Genomic DNA, 25,789 nt, shown 5'->3' with positions numbered 1-25,789 from the left:
GAGAAAAAGCTATGACCAAAATGTTTGCAGAGTTTAATTAAATATGAACAGAAATCTCTATTCACTTTAAAGCCCCAGGCAGGAGCCAAAACCACTGTTGCAGATATGCTCCCAGTTTCACCAGCTAATCAGATGTTAAACTTACATTGTAACAATCAGGCCGCTATTATTGCCTGCTGCAGAGAGAACTAAAATTCTAATTAGGTTAGAATTCTGGCTGGAGTTGTATAGATGGACAAATTATTTTAGGGTAGTTTGATATCACTGCTATAATTTATGGTAAAGACAGTTGGGCAAAGTAATTACTTTGCCCAAGTCTAAAAATGACCTAAAAATGCCATTGATTACCCCCGCAAATGAGAAAATAATCCACTACAGTACCAAAAAAGACAAAATAGGACCACTAACAGACCAGAAGCACTGAAGGCTTTCTGAAAGAGAAATCAGGACTTAAGTTTGTAGTTTTAATGCCTATTTGAAAAAAAAAAAAAAAAAAAAAAAAAAAAAAAAAAAAAAAAAAAAGTAGAAGCAGAGTCTGCAGCTCAGATGCCACTATCAGAGAAGGTAGCTGTTCCACCTCCCTCCTGTGCAAATTAACCCAATCCTGAACCTGGCTTGATTTAATTCGCATAATATCAGTTGCCTTGCTGGATATATCACAAATATACCTCAGGGATCTCGATTGCAAAAACCTGGACAACAAACGTTGGAGCTTCAGAGTTGACTAGATTAGTAAATTCTGTCTGAGTTAAAGCAGATAACACCCACTAATTAAAAGAATGAAACATCATCGTCCCATTGGCATCCTCGAGTGTGCAGGTGTTCCTCAGAGCAAAGCCCACGGTGTGCCCATCGCCAACTCGTGACACGAGGGGCGGGGGACGGGCAGCAGAAAAAAACCCGAGATAAGAAATCAGAGAATACAAGTCGCTTTTAAAGGAAAAACAGTTGGTGAAAGAGTACGCCCACCATTGGGGTAGGACGTAATAATCTCTCAGCATCACTGACTCCAGCACGGCTGGTCCTCTGGAAGAGGCACAGTGCAGGAAGGTTTTGTGTGTGACCAGGCAGTTGGCCTCTCCACCCCTCCGGCCTCCCAGCTGGGTGCTGGCTCCCGCGGGTCTCCTCCCCCTTCACCCTCCAAACCCAGGCAGCGCCCGCCCCTGCCCCCGCTGATTGACAGGCCGTGCAGTTACTCCTGGAAGCCTGGCTTTCGGGGGCAACCCGAGCAGAGCCAATAGGAGCCAGGAGGCGGGGCGGGGGGCGGGGCGGTCAGGTGCTCCGCGCCGGGGTTGCGTGCAGGTGAGCTGCTGCGTGATCTGGGGGCGCCTCTCCCTCCGGTCACCTCCCCGCCGTTACCCCAAACTAACACGGACTGACCAGATCGCTGCGAGGGTGAGTCCAGGAAGGTGGGAGACTTCCCTCCCCGGGACCCATACGGCTCCTCTGGGCCCCCAAAGCAACGCCCCCTCCTTGCCACTGCCCACCTTAAAAGCCCACGGTGAGGCATCCGCAGGCCTCGGTGGGCGGGATGACTGGAAATTGGGAAGGTACCCTACGCCTGGACCCTTCTGGGTAGCGGTTGGATGGAATCCAGGTGGAAACGATGGACCCCCGCCCCTTCCCCGTGTGTCTGCTTGATCTACATACACAAACCTATTCCTTCTGCACTTTCCTTCTTCCATTTAATTGGCGCCCCTTCCCTCCTGATCTCCAAGTCTGTCTGTAGAGGAAGGTTTGGAGGGGAGAAAGAACTGGAAAGTATCCAGTGAAATTTGGGGCCAGAGCCACGGATTCCACTGTTCTGGGCAGCATTTGGAGCACGAAAAAGAAAAAAAAAAAAAATCTAATTGTTTTAATTCCCCATCCCCTACCTCTGTTTATTGCTCTGTGTCATGAATGTGATGTTGGGTCTTCTTGCCAAACATTCCTAAGCTTTAGACAACCGTTAATCTCTGCTTACTTTTGTTGGTCCCAGGAAAGTAGTTTTCTCCTGCTTACACAGTTTTCTCCTGCTGAATTAATTTGCTAAGAGAGAAGAAAATCAGGTGTTCCATGTAGTTTAGCTTTAAATTACAGTTGGTTGATACTAGCCAGCTTTGTTCTAAAAAGGTGGGAGAGAAAATTAGGGGGAGAAAGGACAGAGAGCAGCTACCATTCATAGACAGATCTGTGGGTAAGTAAATGTATTTGCAGTAACCTATTTGCTGTTCTCTGCTGCAACTATTTTTAATGTTCCTATCAGAATCGGAGAAAGTATTGCCGTCTAATAAATTGTTTTTAAATATAATTTTGAACCATTGTCTTTAGAACAAAAGATTTCAGTTTAAGAGATGTCTAGATATGGTGAAAGCATAGTTTAAAGCCAGCAAACCAGAAATTATTGCCCTCAGCCAATCCCCATAATGTGCATATATTCCTTGTACTCCTGGAAGCAAAGCAAGCATGCCAGGTAGTTTTTATTTACCTATACTTATAACATAGTAAGGTGAAACAGGATATACTTTTAAAGTTTAAAAATGTCTTCATGTTCAGATTAGGAAGATATCAAAAGCCAGTTTCAAGAGACTTATTTGTACAAAGTATGGTTTGATCTAAGTTTTGATGGGTTTATAAATGCCTTCATGCAGGAATGGATAGAAAAAGGAGAAAACGAAAGATCCTTGCTTGATGTGCAAGCCTGATGAAAACTGACAACATTTACATATCTATTGTTTATCCCTACAGCATCTTATTAGCTTTCTCCAATAAAATAAAAGCATTTTACAAATATACACAGATTAGTGGAAAAGTTCACCAACCTTGATCCAAAGAGATTTAAACCAGGGAGGTGCTTTTTCTACACATATCAATGATAAGATTAAATTTTCACTAATTTTAACAGTAGGAAAGTCAACAACAAATTTCAGAATTATATTTCTGTTAATATTCAGTTTAGAATCTAATTGTTTAAAGAAGGCTGTGATTTGATTATTAATAAACGAAAGCAGATTACTTTTCAATAAATATATCTGGATGTCACAAATGTTATTTCACTTCAAGAAACCAAATTCATCTATTTTCCTCTCTTTAGTAATACTTCTTTTACCTATGATAAACCAAATATAGGGGTTGAAAATAGAAGGATGCATAAACATATATATAAGCACCATTATTCGATTTGCTATTGATACTTCATTGTTGCTATGTTGCCATAATTGGTCTAGCCATAATGGTAAGTATGTTCACAGGTATTTGACTATAAAAATATTTCTGACCAGAAGTCAAAAGTCTGGATCAAACTGAAAATGTTTCTACAAAGTTTTTATGTAAATGTATCATATTTTAAAATACTATTGGAGAGCTCACTTAAATAATTCCTTTGAGGGATATTTAGATAAATTCTCAGAAGTGAAAAAGTTGTTTAAATGCAACTAAACTTACTGGCTTTATTATTCATGTAGTCCCAGGTCTTTTGTCTAAGATGGAGTTGGATGACGTAATTCTTCCAGGCTCTAATTTATGATATAACTGGGATTGCTAAACACTGTTACTCTGAGTTTGGGGTCAAGTATACAAAACGAAATTATTGCCATTAATTTCTGTATGTTTATTCTGCAGATTATCTTACACTGAACTGATCAAGTACTTGGAAAATGACTTCAAAATTTCTCTTGGTGTCCTGCACACTTGCTGCGCTGAGTCTTTCAACCACCTTTTCTCTCCAACCAGACCAACAAAAGGTTCTACTAGTTTCTTTTGATGGATTCCGTTGGGATTATTTATATAAAGTTCCAACTCCCCATTTTTATTATGTTATGAAATATGGTGTTCACGTGAAGCAAGTTACTAATGTTTTTATTACAAAAACCTACCCTAACCATTATACTTTGGTAACTGGCCTCTTTGCAGAGAATCATGGGATTGTTGCAAATGATATGTTTGATCCTATTCGGAACAAATCCTTCTCTTTGGATCACATGAATATTTATGATTCCAAGTTTTGGGAAGAAGCGACACCAATATGGATTACAAATCAGAGGGCAGGACACACTAGTGGTGCAGCCATGTGGCCCGGAACAGATGTAAAAATACATAAGAGCTTTCCTACTCATTACATGCCTTACAACGAGTCAGTTTCATTCGAAGATAGAGTTGCCAAAATTATCGAATGGTTTACATCAAAAGAGCCCATAAATCTTGGTCTTCTCTATTGGGAAGATCCTGATGATATGGGTCACCATCTGGGACCTGACAGTCCACTCATGGGGCCTGTCATTGCAGATATTGACAACAAGTTAGGATATCTCATACAAATGCTAAGAAAGGCAAAGTTATGGAACAGTCTGAACCTAATCATCACAAGTGATCACGGAATGACCCAGTGCTCTGAGGAAAGGGTAATAGAACTTGACCAGTATGTGGATAAAGACCACTATACCCTGATTGATCAGTCTCCAGTAGCAGCCATCTTGCCAAAAGAAGGTAAGGCTGACTGAATGGTGAGCTGAGGCTAGATGTGCACTGGCCCAGTGTGATCAAATGAATAGGGATTTCTGTTGCTGTGCCTTTAAAGTAGACTTGCCTGTGTCATGGTAATATTCTGGGCTTTAATTCTCAGACTCTGGAAAGACAAAAATTTCCTTTCTCAAAGCCTAATTTTTTTTCCTTTTTCCTAGAATACTGAAATTGATGTGCTCTAGGTACGTAATGGCAGAAAATTTTAACCGTTTTGGAATTATAGAATATGATGAAAGTTATAGCCTCCCTTCTTAGAAAAACTGAGATGGAACGATACATACAAAACTTGAATACATGTACAGTTATTTCATAGAAGCCCCAAATACTTTTGTAGACTCCTAATTTGGACCTGCTTAACATGGAAGCTGTGGAGGATACGAAGGAGGAAGAGCTTTGGTCAATCTGAGATGTATTTTCCTTATAAGTATGGAAAGTAATAACAATACCTTAAACTTCTTACAAACCTCCCCTGGAATCCTTATACCAAACCTGTCACCTCAGCATAGTCTCCATTTTAAAGACAGGCAAATGACAGGTAAATGACCTCAAAAGGTTTAATATCCCAAGGTCACAAAATAAGTGACAACAAAACTCAGGCCTGCTCTTTGACATATTTTATCACCTCAAAGGGTTGGTCTTAGGTATCAAATGAGAGAACAGATTTTGAAAAGCTATAATATCTCACAAATGAGAATTCCATCCCTCAGAGGGAAATTAGGAGAATTGTATGAAACAGCATATGTTAAAATATGCATGTGTTTTATACACACAGTTTTCAGCAAACAGCACATTTTTTTCTTGTTGTTTAAGAAAATAAGGTGAGGGTAACTATTCAAGCCTATAATCTCAGCACTTTGGGAGGCTGAGGCGCTATGGTCACTTGAGGCCAGGAGTTCGAGGCCAGCCTGGGAAACAGCAAGACACTGTTGCTAAAAAACAAAAATAAAAAATAGCCTGGTGTGGTGGCACACACCTGTAGTCCCAAGCTGAGGGCGAAGGATTGCTTGAGCCCAGGAGTTCCAGGTTATAGTAATCTATGATCACATCGCTGCACTGCAGCTTGGGTGACAGGGAGTCCTAGCTGAAAGAGAGAAAGACAGAGAGGGAGGGAGGGAGGAAAGAAGGGGGAGAGAGAGAGAAGAGGAGAGAGAGGAAAGAAGAAGAGAGAAGGAAGGAAAAAAGGAAAGGAAGGAAAGAGAAAAAAGAAAAAGGGAAAGAGAGAGAGAAAAGGGAGGAAGAGAAGGAAGGGAGGGAGGGAGGGAAATTACATTAACCCTTCAATTTCCCCTATAAAAATGGAATGATGTCCTCTTGTTGAGGTGTGGAAGGTAATGATGAAACCTCAGCAAATGGATTTGAAAAGCAGGAGGAGGGTGAAAGACAGTGCCCAGGTGACTGCACTTGTAGTTACAGGGAGTACTTTGGCAACACCTCCAGTGTTTTCAGGTGTTTCCATTTTACAAACCACTTTCCACCTCCAGTCTCTTTTCCCAGCCCTAACCCACCACTCACCATGTTTTCTTGTCATTCTTTGTGTCTGCACTCACAACTACCAGAACCTCGCTGTTTTTGTTTGGGTATTGCGGTACCCTAGACATTTTACTTAGTGTCACTAATTAATGTGTGTGTATTGAAGTCTTTAGAGGTTTCTGGTTCTATAAAATGCCCTTCCTTAATTCTAAGGTGAACTGACTTACAGCAGAAGAGTATTTCTCAGTTTCCCTTCCCAAAATTGTTTTTCTCAAGTAGGGGGAAATAATTTTTTTCTTATGTTCAGCTCTCTGGCTTTTCACCTTCATATCAAGTCTTTTGCCCATGCTTGGTTGGTTGATTGTAGCTATGAGTATTTTGATCTGAGTAACTCTCCTCCCTTCTCTTTAGGTAAATTTGATGAAGTCTATGAAGCACTAACTCGGGCTCATCCTAATCTTACTGTTTACAAAAAAGAAGAGATTCCAGAGAGATGGCATTACAAATACAACAATCGAATTCAGCCAATCATAGCAGTGGCTGATGAAGGGTGGCACATTTTACAGAATAAGTCAGATGACTTTCTGTGTGAGTATGACAGAGTATTTCTTTCCATTCTGCATCGCTTTTTGCTAAACTACAACAGTTTTAGCACATAATACAGCAGTTTATTGATTGATATTTTTACTCTCTGCTACTTGAATATTAAGAAACTATAATGTTTCAGTACTTAACTATCTAGAAATGTGCTTTTTTAGACATTGGTCCTTGATATATAAAAGATATATATAAAATGTCCCTTCAGGTGGAATTGTGTTTCTATCATGTTTTTTGATTAAAAGGAAAGCAGATGCCTGACAATGATATTTGTAGTGTGTTCGTGGCAGATGTATACAGATACATGGTTTCTGGTTCTTAAAATTGTTTTCACATGCAGATAATGATTCACAAACCAATGTTCAGATTTTTGTGTCTTGTGCAAGTAGCTCTTATGTTAGAGAGATTGTTCAAAAAGGGACTGCTATCTTTTGCAAGATTTTTATTTTAAAGTTAATATAAATTCAAAGGGGCCTCTAGAAATGGTGTGCTGAATTACAGTTAATAGATTGGTCACTTCTATTTTTGATAGAAAACCCTAATAATACTCCAATTTATATTGCATTATGTTTAATGATTCAATAATTAATTAGATATTGACCACTGCATACCTAAACCAGAATACTTAAGCCCTAATGCCCTAAAGCAGTGGTTCTCAAAGTGTGTTCCCTGGCCCAGCAGCAGCCACATCAGCTGAGAGCTTGTTAGAAATGCAAATCATGGCCAGGCGCAGTGGCTGACACCTATAATCCCAGCACTTTGGGAGGCCGAGGTGGGCGGATCACGAGGTCAAGAGATCGAGACCATCTGGTCAACATGGTGAAACCCCCCTCTACTAAAAATGCAAAAATTAGCTGGGCATGGTGGCGCACGCCTGTAGTCCCAGCTACTCGGGAGGCTGAGGCAGGAGAATTGCTTGAACCCAGGAGGCAGAGGTTGCAGTGAGCCGAGATCGCACCATTGCACTCCAGCCTGGGTAACAGGAGCGAAACTCTGTCTCAAAAAAAAAAAAAAAAAAAGAAAAGAAAAAAAGAAGAAAGTCAAACCACTGCGCCCAACCCAGACCTATTAAATTTGAAACTGTGAGGCCCTGGTGAAACACACGAAAGTTTGAGAACCATTGCCCTCAGGCATTCATTATTAAATACCGTCTACGCGATCAAACATTTATGATTGGGGCTACCACTACAACATTAAGTCCCTATTCATGGGAAACGTTTTCTATAAGTCACAATGACTTAATTTTAAGTCTGAATTTCCAGTAAGAAGTGTGATAATTATCTTTGCCTTCATGGGTGAGAGTTTAGATCCCAACTTCTCATAGAAATGAACATAGCAATCCTCTAGTCAATTACAAATTATCTAATGGCATATTCCCAATGTGACTGTCAATCAATGGAATAGCATAGTATCCTGTCAGATAATTACTAGTGATTCATAAGTTCATTGTTATTTTTTACTCAAACCTAAAAGAATCATGGCATCTAGAATGACTTCTTTAGATACGTTTTGCCTGGGAGATTTCAAATTACTTTGAAATGACATGGGATCAGTTTATGACTTTTAGAGAAATTGATTTAGGATTTTTTTGAGGGGGATAAGGGTAGGGAGTGTTCCTATTGCATAGCTCCCTGTAGCAAGTATGGCTATTAGAGATGGATTTATTAGTCATTTTCCTTGCCACCTTTAAGATGAAGCCTATCAGTTTTCTTTGAATACCATCTTATCAGCAATAGCTCCTTTGCCTTGCACCTGATACCATGTTAGGCACACATGACTTCGAAATGCAGCTATTATGAATTTCACATCCATATCACTTGATACATATGTCAGAAGACCCCTAAGTTTTTATCTTATTTGTAGCCACACAAAAAGCACATAATGCTAAGTTGGATCCTGATTAGAGCCACCAAAATCAAGAGTTTTCTACTCTCCTTCACTCTGACCTTTGCTTTTTAGTAGTAGATTGTAGTTGTAAGTGCAGGTTTGATTTTCATGGTTTCTTTTGTTTTTCTTTATGTGTTGTATTTTATTGGTACCTATGAGTTTTTTGGCTTGTGATTTAGACCAATGACACCTCTATCTCTTTAACTTTAGAACAATAATTAGAACACAGTAGATACCCAATAAGTATTTGCTGAATATTACTTTGCCACCAGAAGAAAAAAAAAAAAAAACCTCTAATTTTTCCCTAACTTGGCTCTGCTTTGTTCTTTACCCTGCTTCCCCTGCTGCTTAAGCCACTGTTGGCTTGTGAGAAAGATTCACAATCATTTTCTCTTCATTTCCTGAAGAGAATTGTGATGTGGACAACAGCAGAGATTGTAAAAGATAATTTTATTTTTACACTCAAAGTAGATATGATGTGTATTTAAGTTCAGAACTTGACCATTCAACAATTATATCCATTTTAATGCATGGTAGGCTAACTTCTTCATGTATTTTCTCTTTACAGTAGGCAACCATGGTTATGATAATGCATTAGCAGAAATGCATCCAATATTTTTAGCCCATGGTCCTGCCTTCAGAAAGAATTTCTCAAAAGAAGCCATGAACGCCACAGATTTGTACCCACTATTGTGCCACCTCCTCAATATCACCGCCATGCCACACAATGGATCATTCTGGAATGTCCAGGATCTGCTCAATTCAGCAATGCCAAAGGTGGTCTCTTATACACAGAGTACTATACTCCTCCCTGGTAGTGTCAAACCAGAAGAGTATGAGCAAGAGGGATCATACCCTTATCTCATAGGGGTCTCTCTTGGCAGTATTTTAGTGATTGTATTTTTTGTAATTTTCATTAAACATTTAATTCACAGTCAAATACCTGCCTTACAAGATATGCATGCTGAAATAGCTCAACCATTATTACAAGCCTAATGTTACTTTGAAAGTGGAATTGCATATTGAAATGGAGATTGCATAATTATGTCAGTGTTTAAAGGTTTCAAATTCTGGGACACCAGTTTCAGACATTTGCAGAAACCATTAAGCAGTTACATATTTAGATACATACATACACACACACACACACGCACAGACAGATCAAAATTCTTACACCTGTAAAGGAATAAAGATGTGAGAGTATGTCTCCATTGTTCATTGTAGCATAGGGATAGATAAGACCCTGCTTTATTTGGACTCAGCACATATAATGTATATATTTAGCAACTTTGCACTATGTAAAGTACCTTATATATTGCACTTAAATTTCTCTCCTGATGGGTACTTTAATTGAAATGCACTTTATGGACGGTTAAAAATGACAACTTTTGGCACCCATGTCACAGAATACTTGTTACTCATTGTTCAAACTGAATGAAATTTCTAATTATCCCGAATAATGGATGTAGAAATCTATCTCCTTAAATTGAGAGAAGAAAGTGACAAGTGAAACTTAAATGTGATAACCTTTGAACCTTGAATTTTGAAGATGTATCCCAACAGTAGAAAGCAATGTTGGGCATTTCTTGTCATATTTCTTTCCCAAGAACATGGTTTTCATTTATTTTTCCCCCAAAATAAAGTCAAATACTGACAAATTCATTCTAAAGATATTGTTTTTGTCATAAAATTATTGTGATTTCCTGATTAGTCAAATTACTGTGATTTTCATAATAATGAAGACACCATGAATATATTTTTCCTCTGTAGTTCAGCAATGGCCTGAATAGCACAGGCACCATCTCAGCAATGTATTCTCCTGTTTGTAATTATTTGCTCCTTTGAAAATTAAATAGCTATTAATTACATTAAAAATCAAATTGGATAAAACAATGCTTGTTTTCTTTCTGGTAGCACATAATAACAGAGCACAAGCATGTTTAGATTTGATCATTTGAAGATTCAAAGTTGCAAAAGAGCACAAACAATATTAGATAAAATATTGGCCACTCAATCCTTGAAAAGAACTGTGTGGAGCCTGGAAACAAAATTAGTCAGGACCACATGTGAGATGTTTACAAGACACCCAGAACAGTGGTAAAGGGTGTATACTAGAAAAAATTAGCAAAGTAACTGTGGTAACAGGTATCAAAACCTGGGAGCTGAGATGATATAGCCCTCTTTCAATAAATATGTGAATATGCACCTACCAAGTGCTCAGTGGAATCAAGGATGAATCCCAGTTCAGAGATAGACTTCTTCTAAGGCAGTACTTTTGACCTGCCTGGTCATCTCAGTTCTTTTCATTCCAACAACCTGAGGCTGTGCTTTAGATTTGTAAGTAATCAAGAAGTTTGGGAGGGGCATGGTATTACATGTGGTTTCTTAGGGGGAAGAGGAAGCCCTGAAAAGACTTACCTTGAAGAAAATAGCACTTTATGGACACAAGGAAAGTATTGCGATTTTATGTATACATATGCACCAATTGGCTAATTAGTAGATAAATTGTAAAACTATTCTAGAAAAAAAGGACAAATTAGATGTGAACTAAAGTGACATAGTTAAAAGTATAACCAAATATAAGTGCTTCCTAAAATTTGGTGAATATCTTATTTTTTAAAATAATACCAGTAAGGAATGTTGGCACATAATTCCTATTTCATTATAAAACCTCTTAATAGAATAGAATCAAATAATTGGAAATGGCCTATAGATTAAAAAGGTGAGAAATTATATGATAGGTAGCAAATACCTCAGAAGCATAAACTCTGGATTAGACATCTCAGAATATGTGAGCACTCATGTTGGCTTGCTTTGTAGCTATGAACTTACCTGCATTATTGAAATGTCAGCATAATGATGGGAAGATGAAACTGGTCCATTTTAAAGCATTGCTATTATAATGCTATCTGACCATTTAAATAATTGCATTAAATTTATTTCAGAAGGTGCTATTAGTAATAAGAAAGTAAATTATTGTATGAAGATTTGATTATCAGTTGGCTTACTTACAGATACTTATTTTTCTATAAAATAGCATTTACTAAAGAAAAACAAAACTTTAAACTTTTCTGGGAAAATCACATCACTCAACGTCATTGACATCTTTTTGTTGTTGTTTTGTTTTATCTGAACGTCTTCATGGTCAAGCATTGTATGCAGTGAACTCAAATTAGTACATGGAAATAAAAGCCTGGCTAATCTTATAAGAATTTTAGAAAGGTCAGAGGAATGGAGCTTCTCCCTGTGCCCCCATTTTTTCTCAGCATCCTCCTACATTAGCCAATTTGTACAATGTATTAATTGTTAGGGTTTTTTAAAATTCAGTTTGTATTTCATATTTTTTTCTCCATCACCTGCAGTTCAAGTTTAAATTGCTTTTCAAAATGCCCTGTAAGTATCCTATTATTAGTCTTAGTTTCTTACAAGAATCTATTGTTTCTAGAAAATCTAATGAAAGACCCCAGCTTTTCTAGTTTTCACATTTTTAAAATGTTTTTCATTAATTGAAGGGGACATACTTGATAATCATAGAGCTGGGAAAGCTCTAAGGGATCGATTAACCCTTAATTTAACAAAAGCTCTTGCAAAGCTGTGAAATTTGCATGACATATTAGTGCCAGAGCTGGAGGCAGGAGCCAGGTTCTCTGACTGAGTTTATACTCAAAGTCAAGCTGGAGTCCAGATTGGTTTACTTCTGGTTCATCCTAAGGTCGCCCATTGAGATCCTACCCCTAGCAGGAGGTGGTTAAACCAATGCTCCCACCCTTAGCAGGCTCTGTAGTCCAACTTTTGACATTCAGCTACACAAGGCTTACAGCTTTCTTCCAGATTGGCCAATGCCCAAGGACAATGCCCCAGGACAAAATAGTCCTGAATGCTAGACTCATTTAAGATTTCAGTCTTCTCTGAATCTCACCCCAGTAATTTCATAAACTTGTGGGCAATTTGATGCTTCTAAAAAGATGTTTTAAAGGCTGGGCACAGTGGCTTATGCTTGTAATCCCAGCACTTTGGGAGGCCAAGGCAGGTGGATCACTAGTTCAAGACCAGCCTGGCCAAGATGGTGAAACTCCATCTCTACTAAAAATACAAAAATTAGCTGGGCATGGTGATGGGAGCCTGTAATCCCAGCTACTTGGTAGGCTGGGGCAGAGAATTGCTTGAACCCAAGAGGCAGAGATTGCAGTGAGCCAAGATTGAACCACTGCACTTCAGCCTGTGAGACAGAATGAGACTCCATTAAACAAAACAAAACAAAACAAAACAAAACAAAACAAAACAAAACAAAACAAAAAAGACGTTTTAAAATACATTTTAACATCCAATCAGGACAGGACAGCATGGTCCTGCTTGTCCTTTTTCCTCCACACTAAGCACAATTATAGAGCCTGGAAATAGTGCAAGACACCCTGAAGGGTGGTAATAAGACTGCAAGCTGGCCGGGCACGGTGGCTCAAGCCTGTAATCCCAGCACTTTGGGAGGCCGAGGCGGGTGGATCACGAGGTCGAGAGATCGAGACCATCCTGGTCAACATGGTGAAACCCCGTCTCTACTAAAGATACAAAAAATTAGCTGGGCATGGTGGCACGTGCCTGTAATCCCAGCTACTCAGAAGGCTGAGGCAGGAGAATTGCCTGAACCCAGGAGACGGAGGTTGCGGTGAGCCGAGATCACGCCATTGCACTCCAGCCTGGGTAACAAGAGCGAAACTCCATCTCAAAAAAAGAAAAAAAAAAAAAAAAAAAAAGACTGCAAGCTGATTAGGGACCCTGGGGCTGGAGAAACAGCACAGCAGCAGGGCTTCACATGTTTCCCACCTAACTGAAGGAGGCTGCACAGAACCTGCATTTCCTAACCCCCACCTGGCAAGTCAGCGGCCTAGGAAGGCATATTCCTTCTGTGGATCAAAGAAGAATCTCTGGTAACATCAGGGTAGCGTATGTCATCAGCAAGGGGGAATTGCCATAGCCTTCCAATGAGGGATATTGATTGGGAGTCCCATTAAAGAGCAGCCAACAGAAGCATTCTCCTTCCCGCCACTGAAATACTCTTCCACTGAGAGACATAGAAGTGGACAAGCAAAGAGACCAAGGTACAGCAAACAGTCTGGGGAAACTCTTTGTTCCCATGGCCTAAGACTCTCCTCCTCTACCCAGAGACTTTGAAATGGGCACGGGGCATCAGTAAGGGAATCCTACCACACCATTCCCCTACCCAGAGATACCTGGCAGCTGGCCTAGGGAAAATCTTCTGCTTTCCTCAGGCAGGACTAGCAGAGACCAGTGGGAATTCCAGCAGCACCACACAATCCAAGCAGACCATAATCCAACATCACCTCAAAGGCTGTGAAAGTTTAAGCTGCTCTTGGAACCACAGCCCAAAAAAGTAGGACAAGATCTACATACTAAACCTAAACAGTGTGACTTTCTTCTAAATTAAAAAATCTAAAGGGAACCCATCGTCTTATTACATAATATATAAGATATTCAGGATACAACTGAAAATTACCTGTTATACCTAAAACCAAGAAAGTTGTAACTACACTGAGAAAAAATAATTGATGCCAGCACCAAGATGATTCATATGTTGGGATCATACAAGAATTGTAAAACAGTTGTCATAAAAATACTTCAACAATGCAAATTCTCTTTAAAATAAAAAGTTAAAAAAAAAACCTCAGTAAAGAAATCAAGTTATTTTTAAAATGGAAATTATAAAATTGAAAATATAATGATATTTTGAAAACCACATAGGCTCAATAGTACAATGGAATTGGTGGAAGACAGAATCAGTGAACTTAAGTACAGAATACTAGAAGTCACAAAATTTTAACAGGCCTCAGTGACCTGTGGAACAATAAGAAAAAATCCAACTTCCATATCACCAGGGTCATAAAAGGGGAGGCTGAAAGACTGCTTGACAAAATAATGACTAAAAACTTCTCCAACCTGACTAGACACAAATCTGCAGATCCAAGAAGCTGAGTGAACTCCCAAACAGAATAAACCCAACTAAATCCACACCTAGGTACATCATAAGTAAACTTGTGAAAATGGCCCCCTACCCAACAAGTCAAAAGAAAAATCTTGAAAGTAGCCAAAGTGAAGCAATGCATTACCTACAGAACACCAAGTCTGATGACAGCAGATTTTTACTGAAATCATGGAGGCCAGAAGGCAATGGCATAGTGTTTCTCAAGTGCTTAAAAAAGAAGTAACTTTCATGCATTCTATATACCATGAAACTATCCTAAAGAATGAAGGGGAAATAAAATCATTCTCCAAAGTAGAGAAACCAAAAAAAGTTGCTGCTATCAGAAGATCTATGTTTAAAGATAGGGAAAGAATGTTTTTCAAACATAAACGAAATGGTTTTTTTAAAAAAGAACCTTAGAATGTCAGGAAGGAAGATGGAATAATGTGAAGAACAGACACATGGGTACATACAATAGACTATCTTTTTTCCCATGAGTGTTATAAACTATACTTGATGTTCAAAGCAATTATAATGCCACCTGATATTCATGCCAATATTTAGAAGTATGGAAGTTAAAGGGACCTAAATAAAAGTGAGTTTCCCACACTTCATTTAAAGTGGTAAAATGCTGATGCCAGCAGACAGTTATAAATCACAAATGCATATTGTAACACTCAGACCAGACACTAGAAAAATTATACAAAGAGACACACTCAAAAACACTACAAAAAAATCAATAAGGAATTTAAAAATTTAACCTAACCCATAGGAAGGCAAAAGAAGAGAAGCAGAAATGAGAACCAGGGAAAATTCTAGAAAATAGATAACAAAATGGCAGAATTAACATATCAATAATTACCTTAAATGTAAGTTAGATAAATACACTAATCTCAAAAGACAGAGATTGACAGAATGGACCAAAAAAACTACCTGTATTATACATGATTTACAATAAACTAATTTCAAATTCAAGACACAGCAGGTCAAAAGTAAAAGGGTGGGAAAAGTTGTACTATTAGCCAACATTAATTTTTCTTTTTTTTCCCTATATAACACCAATGTAAAATAATTTTTTGAAAAGCAAGAATGGCTACATTAATATCTGACAAAACAGATTTCGGAGCAGAGAGAATTACTACACAGAGGACTTTACATAATGATAAAAGGAATAACTATAAATTTATATAATGTAATATATAATATTTCATCAGGAATACATAACAATCCTAAATGTAATAAATCCTAAACAGCAGAACCTTAAAATATATGAAGAAGAAAAAAAACTGATACAACTGAAAGCAAAAACAAATAAATCATAATTATAATTGGGATTCAACACCCAACTCTCAATAACTTCTGAATATCCAGACAGAGAATCAGAAAGAATATAGAAGATCTCTACAACACAATCAACAGGATCTAGTAACATACAGAGAGTACTAGATCAAACAACAGCATTAACTGGAAAAATGAGGATAAACATTTTTCTCCAGGACTCATAAAATATTCACCACCATACTTCCCTCAAGGGACTAGAAAAAGAAGAGCAAATTAAAGGAAGCAAAAGGAAGAAAATAATAAAGATAGCAATAGAAACCAATGTAATTGAAATTGGAAAAACATTAAAGAAAATCAATAAAACACAAATCTAGTACTTTATAAACTTAATAACATTTATAAACCTATAGCAAGACTGACAAAAATAAAAACAGCCACAATCACAATTATCAAAAATTAAAAAGAGGCTATCAATGCTGATATTAAAAAGGTAATAGAGAACTACTAGGAACAACTTTACCTCATAAATTCAAGAACTTAAATTTGAAAACCACTTAAATACTCCACTGTCAATATTACACAGATAAATGAGACAGAAAATTAACAAGGATATCCAGGACTTGAATGCAGAGCTGGACCAAGCAGACCTAATAGACATATACAGAACGCTCCATCCCAAATCCACAGAATATACATTTTTCTCAGCACCACATTGCACTTACTCTAAAATTGACCACATCATTGGAAGCAAATCACTCCTCAGCAAATGCAAAAGAACAGAAATCATAACAAACAGTCTATCAGACCACAGCACAATCACACTACAACTCAGAATCAAGAAACGCACTCAAACCCACATAACCACTTGGAAACTGAACAACTTGCTTCTGAATGTTGATTGGATAAACAATGAAATGAAGGCAGAAATAAAGATGTTCTTCGAAACCAACCGGAATGAAGACATAGCATACCAGAATCTCTGGGACACCTTTAAAGCAGTATCGAGAGGGAAATTTATAGCAATAAATGTCCAACAGAGAAGACAGGAAAGATCTAAAATTGACACCCTATCATCAAAATTGAAAGAACTAGAGGAGCAAGATCAAAAAAACTCAAAAACTAGCAGAAGACAAGAGATAACTAAGATCAGAGCAGAACTGAAGGAGATAGAGAAACAAAAAAACCCTTCAAAAAATCAATAAATCCAGGAGCTGGTTTTTTGAAAAGATCAACAAAATAGATCGCTAACCTTAATAAAAAAGAAAAGGGAGAAAAATCAAATAGATGCAATAAAAAATGATAAAAGGGATATCATCACTGATCCCACAGAAATACAAACTACCATCAGAGATTACTACAAACAGCTCTGCTCACATAAACCAGTAAACCAGGAAGAAATGGATAAATTCCTAGACACTTGTACTCTACCAAAACTATACCAGGAGGAAGCTGAAACCCTGAATAGACCAATAACAAGGGCTGAAGTAGAGGCAGCAATCAATAGCCTACCAACCAAAAAAGTCCAGGTCGAGATGGGTTCACAGCCAAATTCTATCAGGCGTACAAAGAGGAGCTGGTTCCATTCCTGTTGGAACTGTGTCAAACAATACGAAAGGAGGAAATCCTCCCTAAGTCATTTTATGAGACCAACATCATCCTGATACCAAAACCAGGCAGAGACTCAACTAAAAAGGAAAACTTCAGGCCAATGTCCACGATGAATATCAATGCAAAAATCTTCAATAAAATACTGGCAAACAGATTGCAACAGCACATCAAGAAGCTTATCCATCACGACCAAGTATGCTTCATCCCAGGGATGCAAGGCTGGTTCAACATACACAAATCCACAAATGTAATCCATCACATAAATGGAACCAAAGACAAAAATCACATGATTATCTCAATAGATGCAGAGAAGACCTTCGATAAAATTCAACAGCCCTTCATGCTAAAAACTCTCAATACACTAGGTATTGATGGAACGTATCATAAAATGATAAAAGCTATATATGACAAACCTACAGCCAGTATCATACTGAATGTGCAAAAGCTGGAAGAATTCCCTTTGAAATCAGACACTAGACAAGGATGCCCTCTCTCACCATTCCTATTCAATATAGTATTGGAAGTTCTAGCCAGAGCAATCAGGCAAGAAAAAGAAATAAAGGGTATTCAAATAGGAAAGGAGGAAGTCAAATTGTCTCTATTTGCAGATGACATGATTGTATATCTAGAAGACCCCATCGTCTCAACCCAAAATCTCAAACTGATAAGCAACTTCAGCAAAGTCTCAGGAGACAAAATCAATGTGCAAAAATCACAAACATTCCTATACACCAATAACAGACTTAAAGAAAGCCAAATCAAGGGCGAACTCCCATTCACAATTGCTACAAAGAGAATAAAATATCTAGGAATACAACTAACAAAGGATGTAAAGGACGTCTTCAAGGAGAACTACAAACCACTGCTGAACAAAATAAGAGAGGACACAAACAGATGGAGAAACATTCCATGCTCATGGTTAGGAAGAATCAATATTGTGAAAATGGCCATACTGCCCAAAGTAATCTATAGATTCAATGCTATCCCCATCAAGCTACCAATGACCTTCTTCACAGAACTGGAAAAAAAAACAACTTTAAATTTCATATGGAATCACAAAAGGGCCTGCATAGCCAAGACAATCCTAAGCAAAAAGAACAAAGCCAGAGGCATCACACTGCCAGACTTCAAACTATAATACAAGGCTACAGTAATCAAAACAGCATGATACTCGTACCAAAACAGAGACATAGACCAATGGAAAAGAACAGAGGCCTCCGGAGCAACACCACACATCTACAACCATCTGATCCTTGACAAACCCAACAAAAAGAAGCAATGGGGAAAGGACTCCATGTTTAATAAATGGTGTTGGGAAAAACTGGCTAGCAGTGTGCAGAAAGCAGAAACTGGACCCCTTCCTGACACTTTACACTAAAATTAACTCCAGATGGATCAAAGATTTAAACATAAAACTTAACACCATAAAAATACTAGAAGAAAACATATGCAAAACCATCCAGGACATAGGCATAGGCAAGGACTTCATGACCAAAACACCAAAAGCAATGGCAGTAAAAGCCAGAATAGACAAATAGGATATAATTAAACTCCAGAGCTTCTGTACAGCAAAAGAAACCATCATCAGAGTGAATAGGCAACCAACAGAATGGGAAACAATTTTTGCAATCTACCCATCTGACAAAGGGCTAATACCCAGAATCTACAAAGAACTAAAACAGATTTACAAGAATAAAAACAAACAACCCCATTCAAAAGTGGGCAAAGGATATGAACAGACACTTTTCAAAAGAGGACGTATATGAGGCCAACAAACATATGAAAAAATGCTCATCATCACTGGTCCTTAGAGAAATGCAAATCAAAACCACACTAAGATATCATCTCACGCCAATTAGAATGGCGATCATTAAAAAATCTGGAGACAATAGATGCTGGAGAGGATGTGGAGAGATAGGAACACTCTTACGCAGTTGGTGGGAGTGTAAATAAGTTCAACCATTGTGGCAGACAGTGTGGCGATTTCTCAAGGATCTAGAAATAGAAATTCCATTTGACCCAGCAATCCCCCTATTGGATATATACCCAAAGAACTATAAATTGTTCTACTATAAAGACACATGTGCACGTATGTTCATTGCAGCCCTGTGTACAATAGCAAAGACCTGGATTCAACCCAAATACCCATCAATGATAGACTGGACAAAGAAAACGTAGTACATATACACCATGGAATACTACGCAGCCATAAAAAGTGATGAGTTCGTGTCTTTTGTAGGGACTTGGATGAATCTGGAAACCATCATTCTCAGCAAACTGACACAAGAACAGAAAGCCAAGCACCGTTATGTTCTCACTCATAGGTGGGTGTTGAACAACGAGAATATGTGGACTCAGGGAGAGGAGCATCACATACAGGGGACAGTTGTGGGGGTAGGGGAGAGATAACATGGGGAGAAATGACATATATAGTATGCACCTAAAGTAAAATAAATACATTTTTTTAAAAAAGAAGACAAAATTGAAAACCACAAGCTACTAAAACTTAACCAAGATGAAACAATCTGAATAGCCTTATACACAATAAATAAATTGAATTCATTATCAAAAAGCTCTAACAAGCTAAAGAAAAGCATATTATCACATCAATCGATGGAGAATAAGCATGTGAAAAGATCCAATGCTAAGATTTTCTTTCTTTTTTCAAAGAAGGAAAAAAGAAAAAAACTCTTAGCAAGTTAGGAATAAAAAGGAAACTATCTCAACTTGACAAATAACATCTTTAAAAAAATATTTTTAAAAAATCTTAAAGCATTCAGTCTTCAGTCTTTCACCAGACTGAATGCTTTCTCTTTAAGACTGGGAATGGGTGAAGGATGTCTGCTATCATCACGCTTATTTATATCATCACTCTTATCATCACATGGTACTGGAAGTTCTAGCTACTGAAGTTCTTTCTAGAAAGAAAAAAAGGCAGGTATTGTGATGAAAAAAAGGCATGTATTGTGATAAAAAAGAAACAAAACTATCCCTATTCCCAGGTGACATGCCTTTGTAGAAAATTCCAAAGAATCTAAAAATCAAAACAGAAACTCTTAGAACTAACAGCAAGGTCTCAAGACACAAGATAAACACATAAAGATTAGTCTATGTTTATATACTAACAATAAATATATAAAAACAAAAATTTAAAAATATTATTATTACATTCACTCCAAATAAAATAAAATTCTTAGATATAAACTTAATAAAATGGGTACAGGATCCTGAAAATTACCAAATACTGACAAAATAAATCAAAAGAGCCTTCAAATCAAAGGTTTCAATAAATAAGGAGACATATCATGTCCAAAAGTTGGCAGACTCAACATAGCAAAAGTGCCAACTCCCAAAACTGATCTATAGATTTACTGCAATTCCTGTTGTTCAAAATCCCTGCAAAGTTTTTCTTTTTTGTACACATAGACAAACTTATTCTAAAATTAATATGGGAAGCTACAAGCCCTAACATAGATAAAACAAAACCGAAAAAGAATATAGCTAGAGGAATCAAGCTACCTGATATCAAGTCCTATTGCATAGATACAGTAATCAAGACAGTATGGTGTTGGCAGAGAGATACATAGATTAATGAAACAGAATAGAGAAATCTGAAATGCATTCCCATAAATAGTCCCAACTGATTTTTGACAAAGTTTAAAAAGCAAATCAATGGAGAAAGAACAGCCTTTTCAACAACAAAAACCCTGAACCTTGACCTAAATCACACACTTTATATAAAATATAATTCAAAATGTATCACAGATTTAAATGAAAAACTAAACTTTTAGAAAAAAACATAGGAGAAAATCTTCAAAACCTAGAGTGAGACAGAGGTATTTGGCTTGTCACCAAAAGTACAACCCATAAAAGAAAAAGTTGGTAAACTGGGCCTCATCAAAAGTAGCTTTATTTGTTGTTCTGTGAAAACCCATCAGAAGAGGCTAAAAAGATAAACTACAGAGGAAGTACTTGCAAACCACATATCCTAAAAAAGACTAGAATATAGGATATATAAAAATAGTTCTTTACACATACACTTTCACATATACATGCATACATACACACACACACACACACACACACACACACACACACACACACACACACGTTGTAATCAGCAGGTCTGTGTGTTACAGGGCTCCAGAATCCATGGGATCATTTAGATTTTCACATGTTCTTTCGGGCAATGTTTGTGAGTGTGTGTGGATGTACACTATGGAGGAAGGGGTGAGAGGGATGTAATAATAACCAAATACAGGCACTAAGGAGGCTGGGAGTGGTGGGAAGAGGCAAAGTTATTATCTGAACCTCAGGAAGCCCAAGGTCTGGAAAATAATTCTGTATATAAGGCTTTCAGCAAGAAGAATTAACCCATGAGTACACATAGATAATTTGTTGGCATAAATAAAGTTTTACCACTTTTAAAAGAATTCTCTGTTTCAGAGTAAAGAAAGTGCCATTTATTCTTTTGTTTTCCTACAATACTTAGCAGTGTTCTCTTAATATAAAAATAGAAAGTGAATTAATTACTGCTCTAATTGAGGGAGCCTTGTTGAAGCTATATTTAACTCGATAAGTCATTAAATACCTATGGCCATGTACAAAACAAAGTTTATATATTATAATGCCTCCCCCACCATCCCTACTATTTTATAATCAGTTTTTTCAAACCTCTTCTCTTCTACCGTAAGCCAATAAATTATAGCTCTGGAGGCTCTGCAAAACTTATCTTGGCTTTCTTTCCAATGATGTCCTTATGCTGGATTGTGCATACATTGTTTTAAAATTTTTGTTAAAGAGTTTTTAAAAATCCTAATAAATACCTATGTGGGCTTCTATAATATAAGTCATGTCAACATCTAGCACAGTAAGTCTATTTTGCAAGAAGGTAAAAAATGTAAAAATTACCAGTGACACTGAACTTTATATTTAATAATTACAGTAAGAACATTTTGGTAAATCTTATTCACACAAATTTAAAAAATCATGAACAAAGTCATTAATTCTGAATTCAAACAATAGGTTAAAAATATTTTATTTTAAATTAAGGCACCACAAAGATACTTCTTTAAAGCACACTCATGTTATTTTATTTACACACTATTTCAAGAATTGACAATAAATACACATTTCCCATCTCCTCCTCATCCTTCGTTTATAACTTTATGTGTTAACAAGGAAGTAAAACCATCCAAATAAAAGGAATTAAATGCAATCATCCATAGCCTGTCAGGTACGGGCACAAGAGGGAGACACCCAAGAACAATGTAAAAACATTTTAATCCTTTAATGTGCCAATAATTTATCCACAAATTCTTATGACAAACCTATGAAATAATAATGCAAAACCTATTCACAAACATTGAAATGTTTTATTCTATTGCTGTTTCTCAGAAGAATTGCATATAAATAGCAGCATAATTGTCCCTATGTTATACATAAATGTACTTATTCTGAATTCACTGACTAAATAAAAAACACTTAATGAAAACTTTTCCTATTACCTTGGGGTATTGTTGTCATGAACAATTAAATGTTTCCTGGAGCCAAATACTTTCTACCACCCAGAAAACAAAGCAGCAAATTAGTTATTTAACAAAATACATACCAAAACCTTAATGTAAAAGGCTAGTTTTACTATAACATTTTCTTAGTGCACTAAAGGAGTCACAGACTTTAACAGTGATAATTTTTTTAAAGATACAAATGAATTAACACATATATAATATAATATATATGTTTTTATTAAATAAATACTATTCTTCTTGTCCTGTTGACATATACTTTTTAAATTTTTGCTTAATTTACAATTCAAGTTAATATTTTGAGGATGTAAGGAAAGACAAATAGGTAAATGTCTTGTTGAATGGGTTAAGATACAGAACATCCCTTCCTATTCCATTCTACATAAAATCCACTCGTGAATTGGAAGCCAAGTATAGAACCACCAATCAACCTAATGCAATCATTAAAACCCATACCATTGCAAGGACCAAGTATAAATTATTCTGCTGCTTTTTTAGATCCTTCAAAAAATCCACTACTTTAAATGAAAAGCTTTAAATGTGTCAATGCTATTTGTTTTTTAATGGAAATTAAAGTAGAACTTTTCTATTACTCTGTTCAGATCAGTTATTAACCTTTAGGATAACTATCTTTTGTGAAAAAAATTGGAAATAAAATTTGCCAAAAAGCAAAATTAGTATTGTTGGCTTTGATTTATTTTTCTGTTCTTAATATAGTCAACTTATGATCATCAGCATAGATTATTTATTTATGTAGGGTTTGAAAATGCCTCTTAATAACCCCAAATACAATAGGCAGCAAATACCAGGCTCAAGAAATTAGCAGTGGCTCAATAGGATGCATTGTATGTTTGATGACTGGCACCAATGTTGTTTTTTTACCATCATAGATAATCAACATCCAACTGGGCTGCCTATTTATTATACTTTTATATTTGTAAAACAGTTACCAAGTTTATTCTATATTATCAAAACTTCAAAGATCATACTATTAACTAATGATATATTAACTAATGATAACTAACTAATGAGCCCAATTTTTCCCCTGTTAAATGTAATATAGTCTGCCACAACTTAGTTTCTTCATATTACTTTTGATTACTAAAAGGTACTAGCAAAGATAGGATGACAGTTCTTCACAATAAACCCTTGGCTCTGAACAAACATGTTAAACAGAAGGATTATTTCTATGATGCAAATACTGGAAAAAAAAAGTGGAGGCAGCACTAAAACTGTTCTGCCACTTAAAATATGAATGATGTAAAAGACCAAAAGATACTAAATTCCGTTTAAAATTTCTTAACTATTCTATAGCCTAAAAAGTAAGGCATAAAGTCCCAAAAATAAATATAAAAATCTCTATTCCTCATTCTGTTCCAGTCAAATTCAGATTTGTATTCGGGTCATAAATTCTTTCTGCAGCATTTGGAAACCTCAGGTTACAATAAATATGAGCGAGTAAAAGTTAATAAAATTAAGTTATGATTTTAACGTGTGAGTTAGGAGAAAGTAAACAAATATGAAGTGCAAAAATAACCTTTCCTGAGATTTCTGTTCTTTGGGAATATGGAAGCCTGGCCACAGTCCATCTCTGACCTCTTTCTATAGTAAGTCACATAATGTGCACACAAACACACACAAACACACTTGCACAGGCACACGCAAACAAACAACTAAGTAACTTACATAAAGGCATTAAGCACAGATAGAGGAAAAAGCACTTCTCTCTCTTTTCTTCTGAATTTCTTATTAACAATAATCTTCAAAAGATATAACCTTTAAGACCAACAGCTTAAGACATAATGGTGACAATCAAGCTTTTATCAATTGGTCTCAGTTGTTTTTTGTTTTAATAGGTTTCCTTAAAATATTTCTTCATTTGCTATATCTTTTCTGTCTGGTCCAATTTTATTAACCATCACAGAGCATTTACTACCTCAAGAGGGTACTTGAGATACAAACTAATTAAAGGTAAATATAAAAATATAGGAACCTTTTCCTTCATGATATACAAAATTCACAAATTGCATAAAGATTTCTGTTGTTTTCTTTACAAATATATAAATTTATTAGAAAAACATGCCTACTAAATTTTGGTGTATTTTCATTTCAAGATGTATCACATCTTCACTGCAAAATAAAAGCAGAGGAAGTATTTTTCTCAAAAGCCATTTTTAGCATTTCTAGTTAGGGTTGATGTTACCTAATGATTTACTAGCACTTTTACTATAGTCAGGGTTATCTTACTAGCAAATGCAACCAAAACAAAACACAAGGAAAAAAAATAATAATTTTAACATGCTTAGTCTAAGTTCTTTGTCTTTCAAAGTACTCTTTTTCATAGTTACAACACCATTCCTTGGATACATTCTTAGTTTTGTAATTAATCAAAGACACTTTGTATAAACCCTAGCACATGTCACCCAATTAAAGGATCATCATCATCTTCTTGTAGCTGAAGTCGAGAAAATGGACGAGGTACAGAAAGTCTATTCTGCATGATTATTATGAGGCATGTGAGCGTGGTTAATACCAAGAGTGCACCTATAACAATTGCAATGGCTTCTGGGAGATTAATGCACCACTGGTCAACTAACAAGCACTTAGTATGACCAAAAGTCCCATTATTGGGATGTGGTTTTAGTCCCAGGATGTGGCACATCATTGGATAAATATCCACAATGTTAACTGTGCTATGCTTGTAGCCTTTGTGGAATGCAGGTCCGCGGGCAGCTAGAAATGGATGCATACTAGGCAAAGAATTATCATAACCATGATCACCTACTGAAAAAGAACAAAACAACATCAGTAAATAATATCAGACTTTTTAGGACAAGATAACTTGCTTCTAGTATATACATTCAATTCTTTCAGAAAAGGGCCAGAAATAAAAATTTCTATTTCTTCACCTCAGCTGTTTCCTGTTTTCCTCTCACACTCA

The 25,789-nt window shown here is 36.6% G+C and overlaps 2 protein-coding genes across 3 annotated transcripts in view; one reads left to right on the top strand and one right to left on the bottom strand.

Moving 5' to 3' along the window:
- The window catches only part of ENPP4 (ectonucleotide pyrophosphatase/phosphodiesterase 4), a 52,116-nt gene that overhangs the window by 15,019 nt on the left and 11,308 nt on the right, over nt 1–25,789 (bottom strand). The window contains exon 4 of one of the 2 annotated variants that reach the window (XM_010333963.3): nt 23,304–25,632. The exons of the other annotated variant lie outside the window; for it this stretch is intronic. Coding sequence (XP_010332265.1) covers nt 25,268–25,632 — 365 coding nt within the window. The 3' untranslated portion in view covers nt 23,304–25,267. Of the gene's footprint in view, nt 1–23,303; nt 25,633–25,789 lie in introns of those variants that run through there. 2 annotated transcript variants of the gene reach the window in all.
- Nucleotides 1,281–10,123, top strand: ENPP5 (ectonucleotide pyrophosphatase/phosphodiesterase family member 5). Its single transcript, XM_003923071.4, has 4 exons — nt 1,281–1,395; nt 3,601–4,464; nt 6,382–6,558; nt 9,023–10,123. The coding sequence occupies exons 2-4, from the start codon at nt 3,636–3,638 to the stop codon at nt 9,448–9,450; spliced, it is 1,434 nt and encodes a 477-aa protein (XP_003923120.1). The 5' UTR covers nt 1,281–1,395; nt 3,601–3,635; the 3' UTR covers nt 9,451–10,123.

The sequence above is a fragment of the Saimiri boliviensis genome, chromosome 4 (assembly GCF_048565385.1).
Source record: "Saimiri boliviensis isolate mSaiBol1 chromosome 4, mSaiBol1.pri, whole genome shotgun sequence".
Lineage (NCBI taxonomy): Eukaryota > Metazoa > Chordata > Mammalia > Primates > Cebidae > Saimiri > Saimiri boliviensis.
Note: the sequence above shows the minus strand (reverse complement) of the source record. Positions and strands in the feature narration are given on the sequence as shown.

Excerpts from the sequence above, each read along its gene's own strand:
- ENPP5 (XM_003923071.4), top strand. The coding sequence starts at position 3,636 with ATGACTTCAAAATTTCTCTTGGTGTCCTGCACACTTGCTGCGCTGAGT. Across the intron at positions 4,465-6,381 it reads AGCCATCTTGCCAAAAGAAG|GTAAATTTGATGAAGTCTAT; the intron begins GTAAGGCTGACT and ends CCTTCTCTTTAG. Across the intron at positions 6,559-9,022 it reads TAAGTCAGATGACTTTCTGT|TAGGCAACCATGGTTATGAT; the intron begins GTGAGTATGACA and ends TTCTCTTTACAG.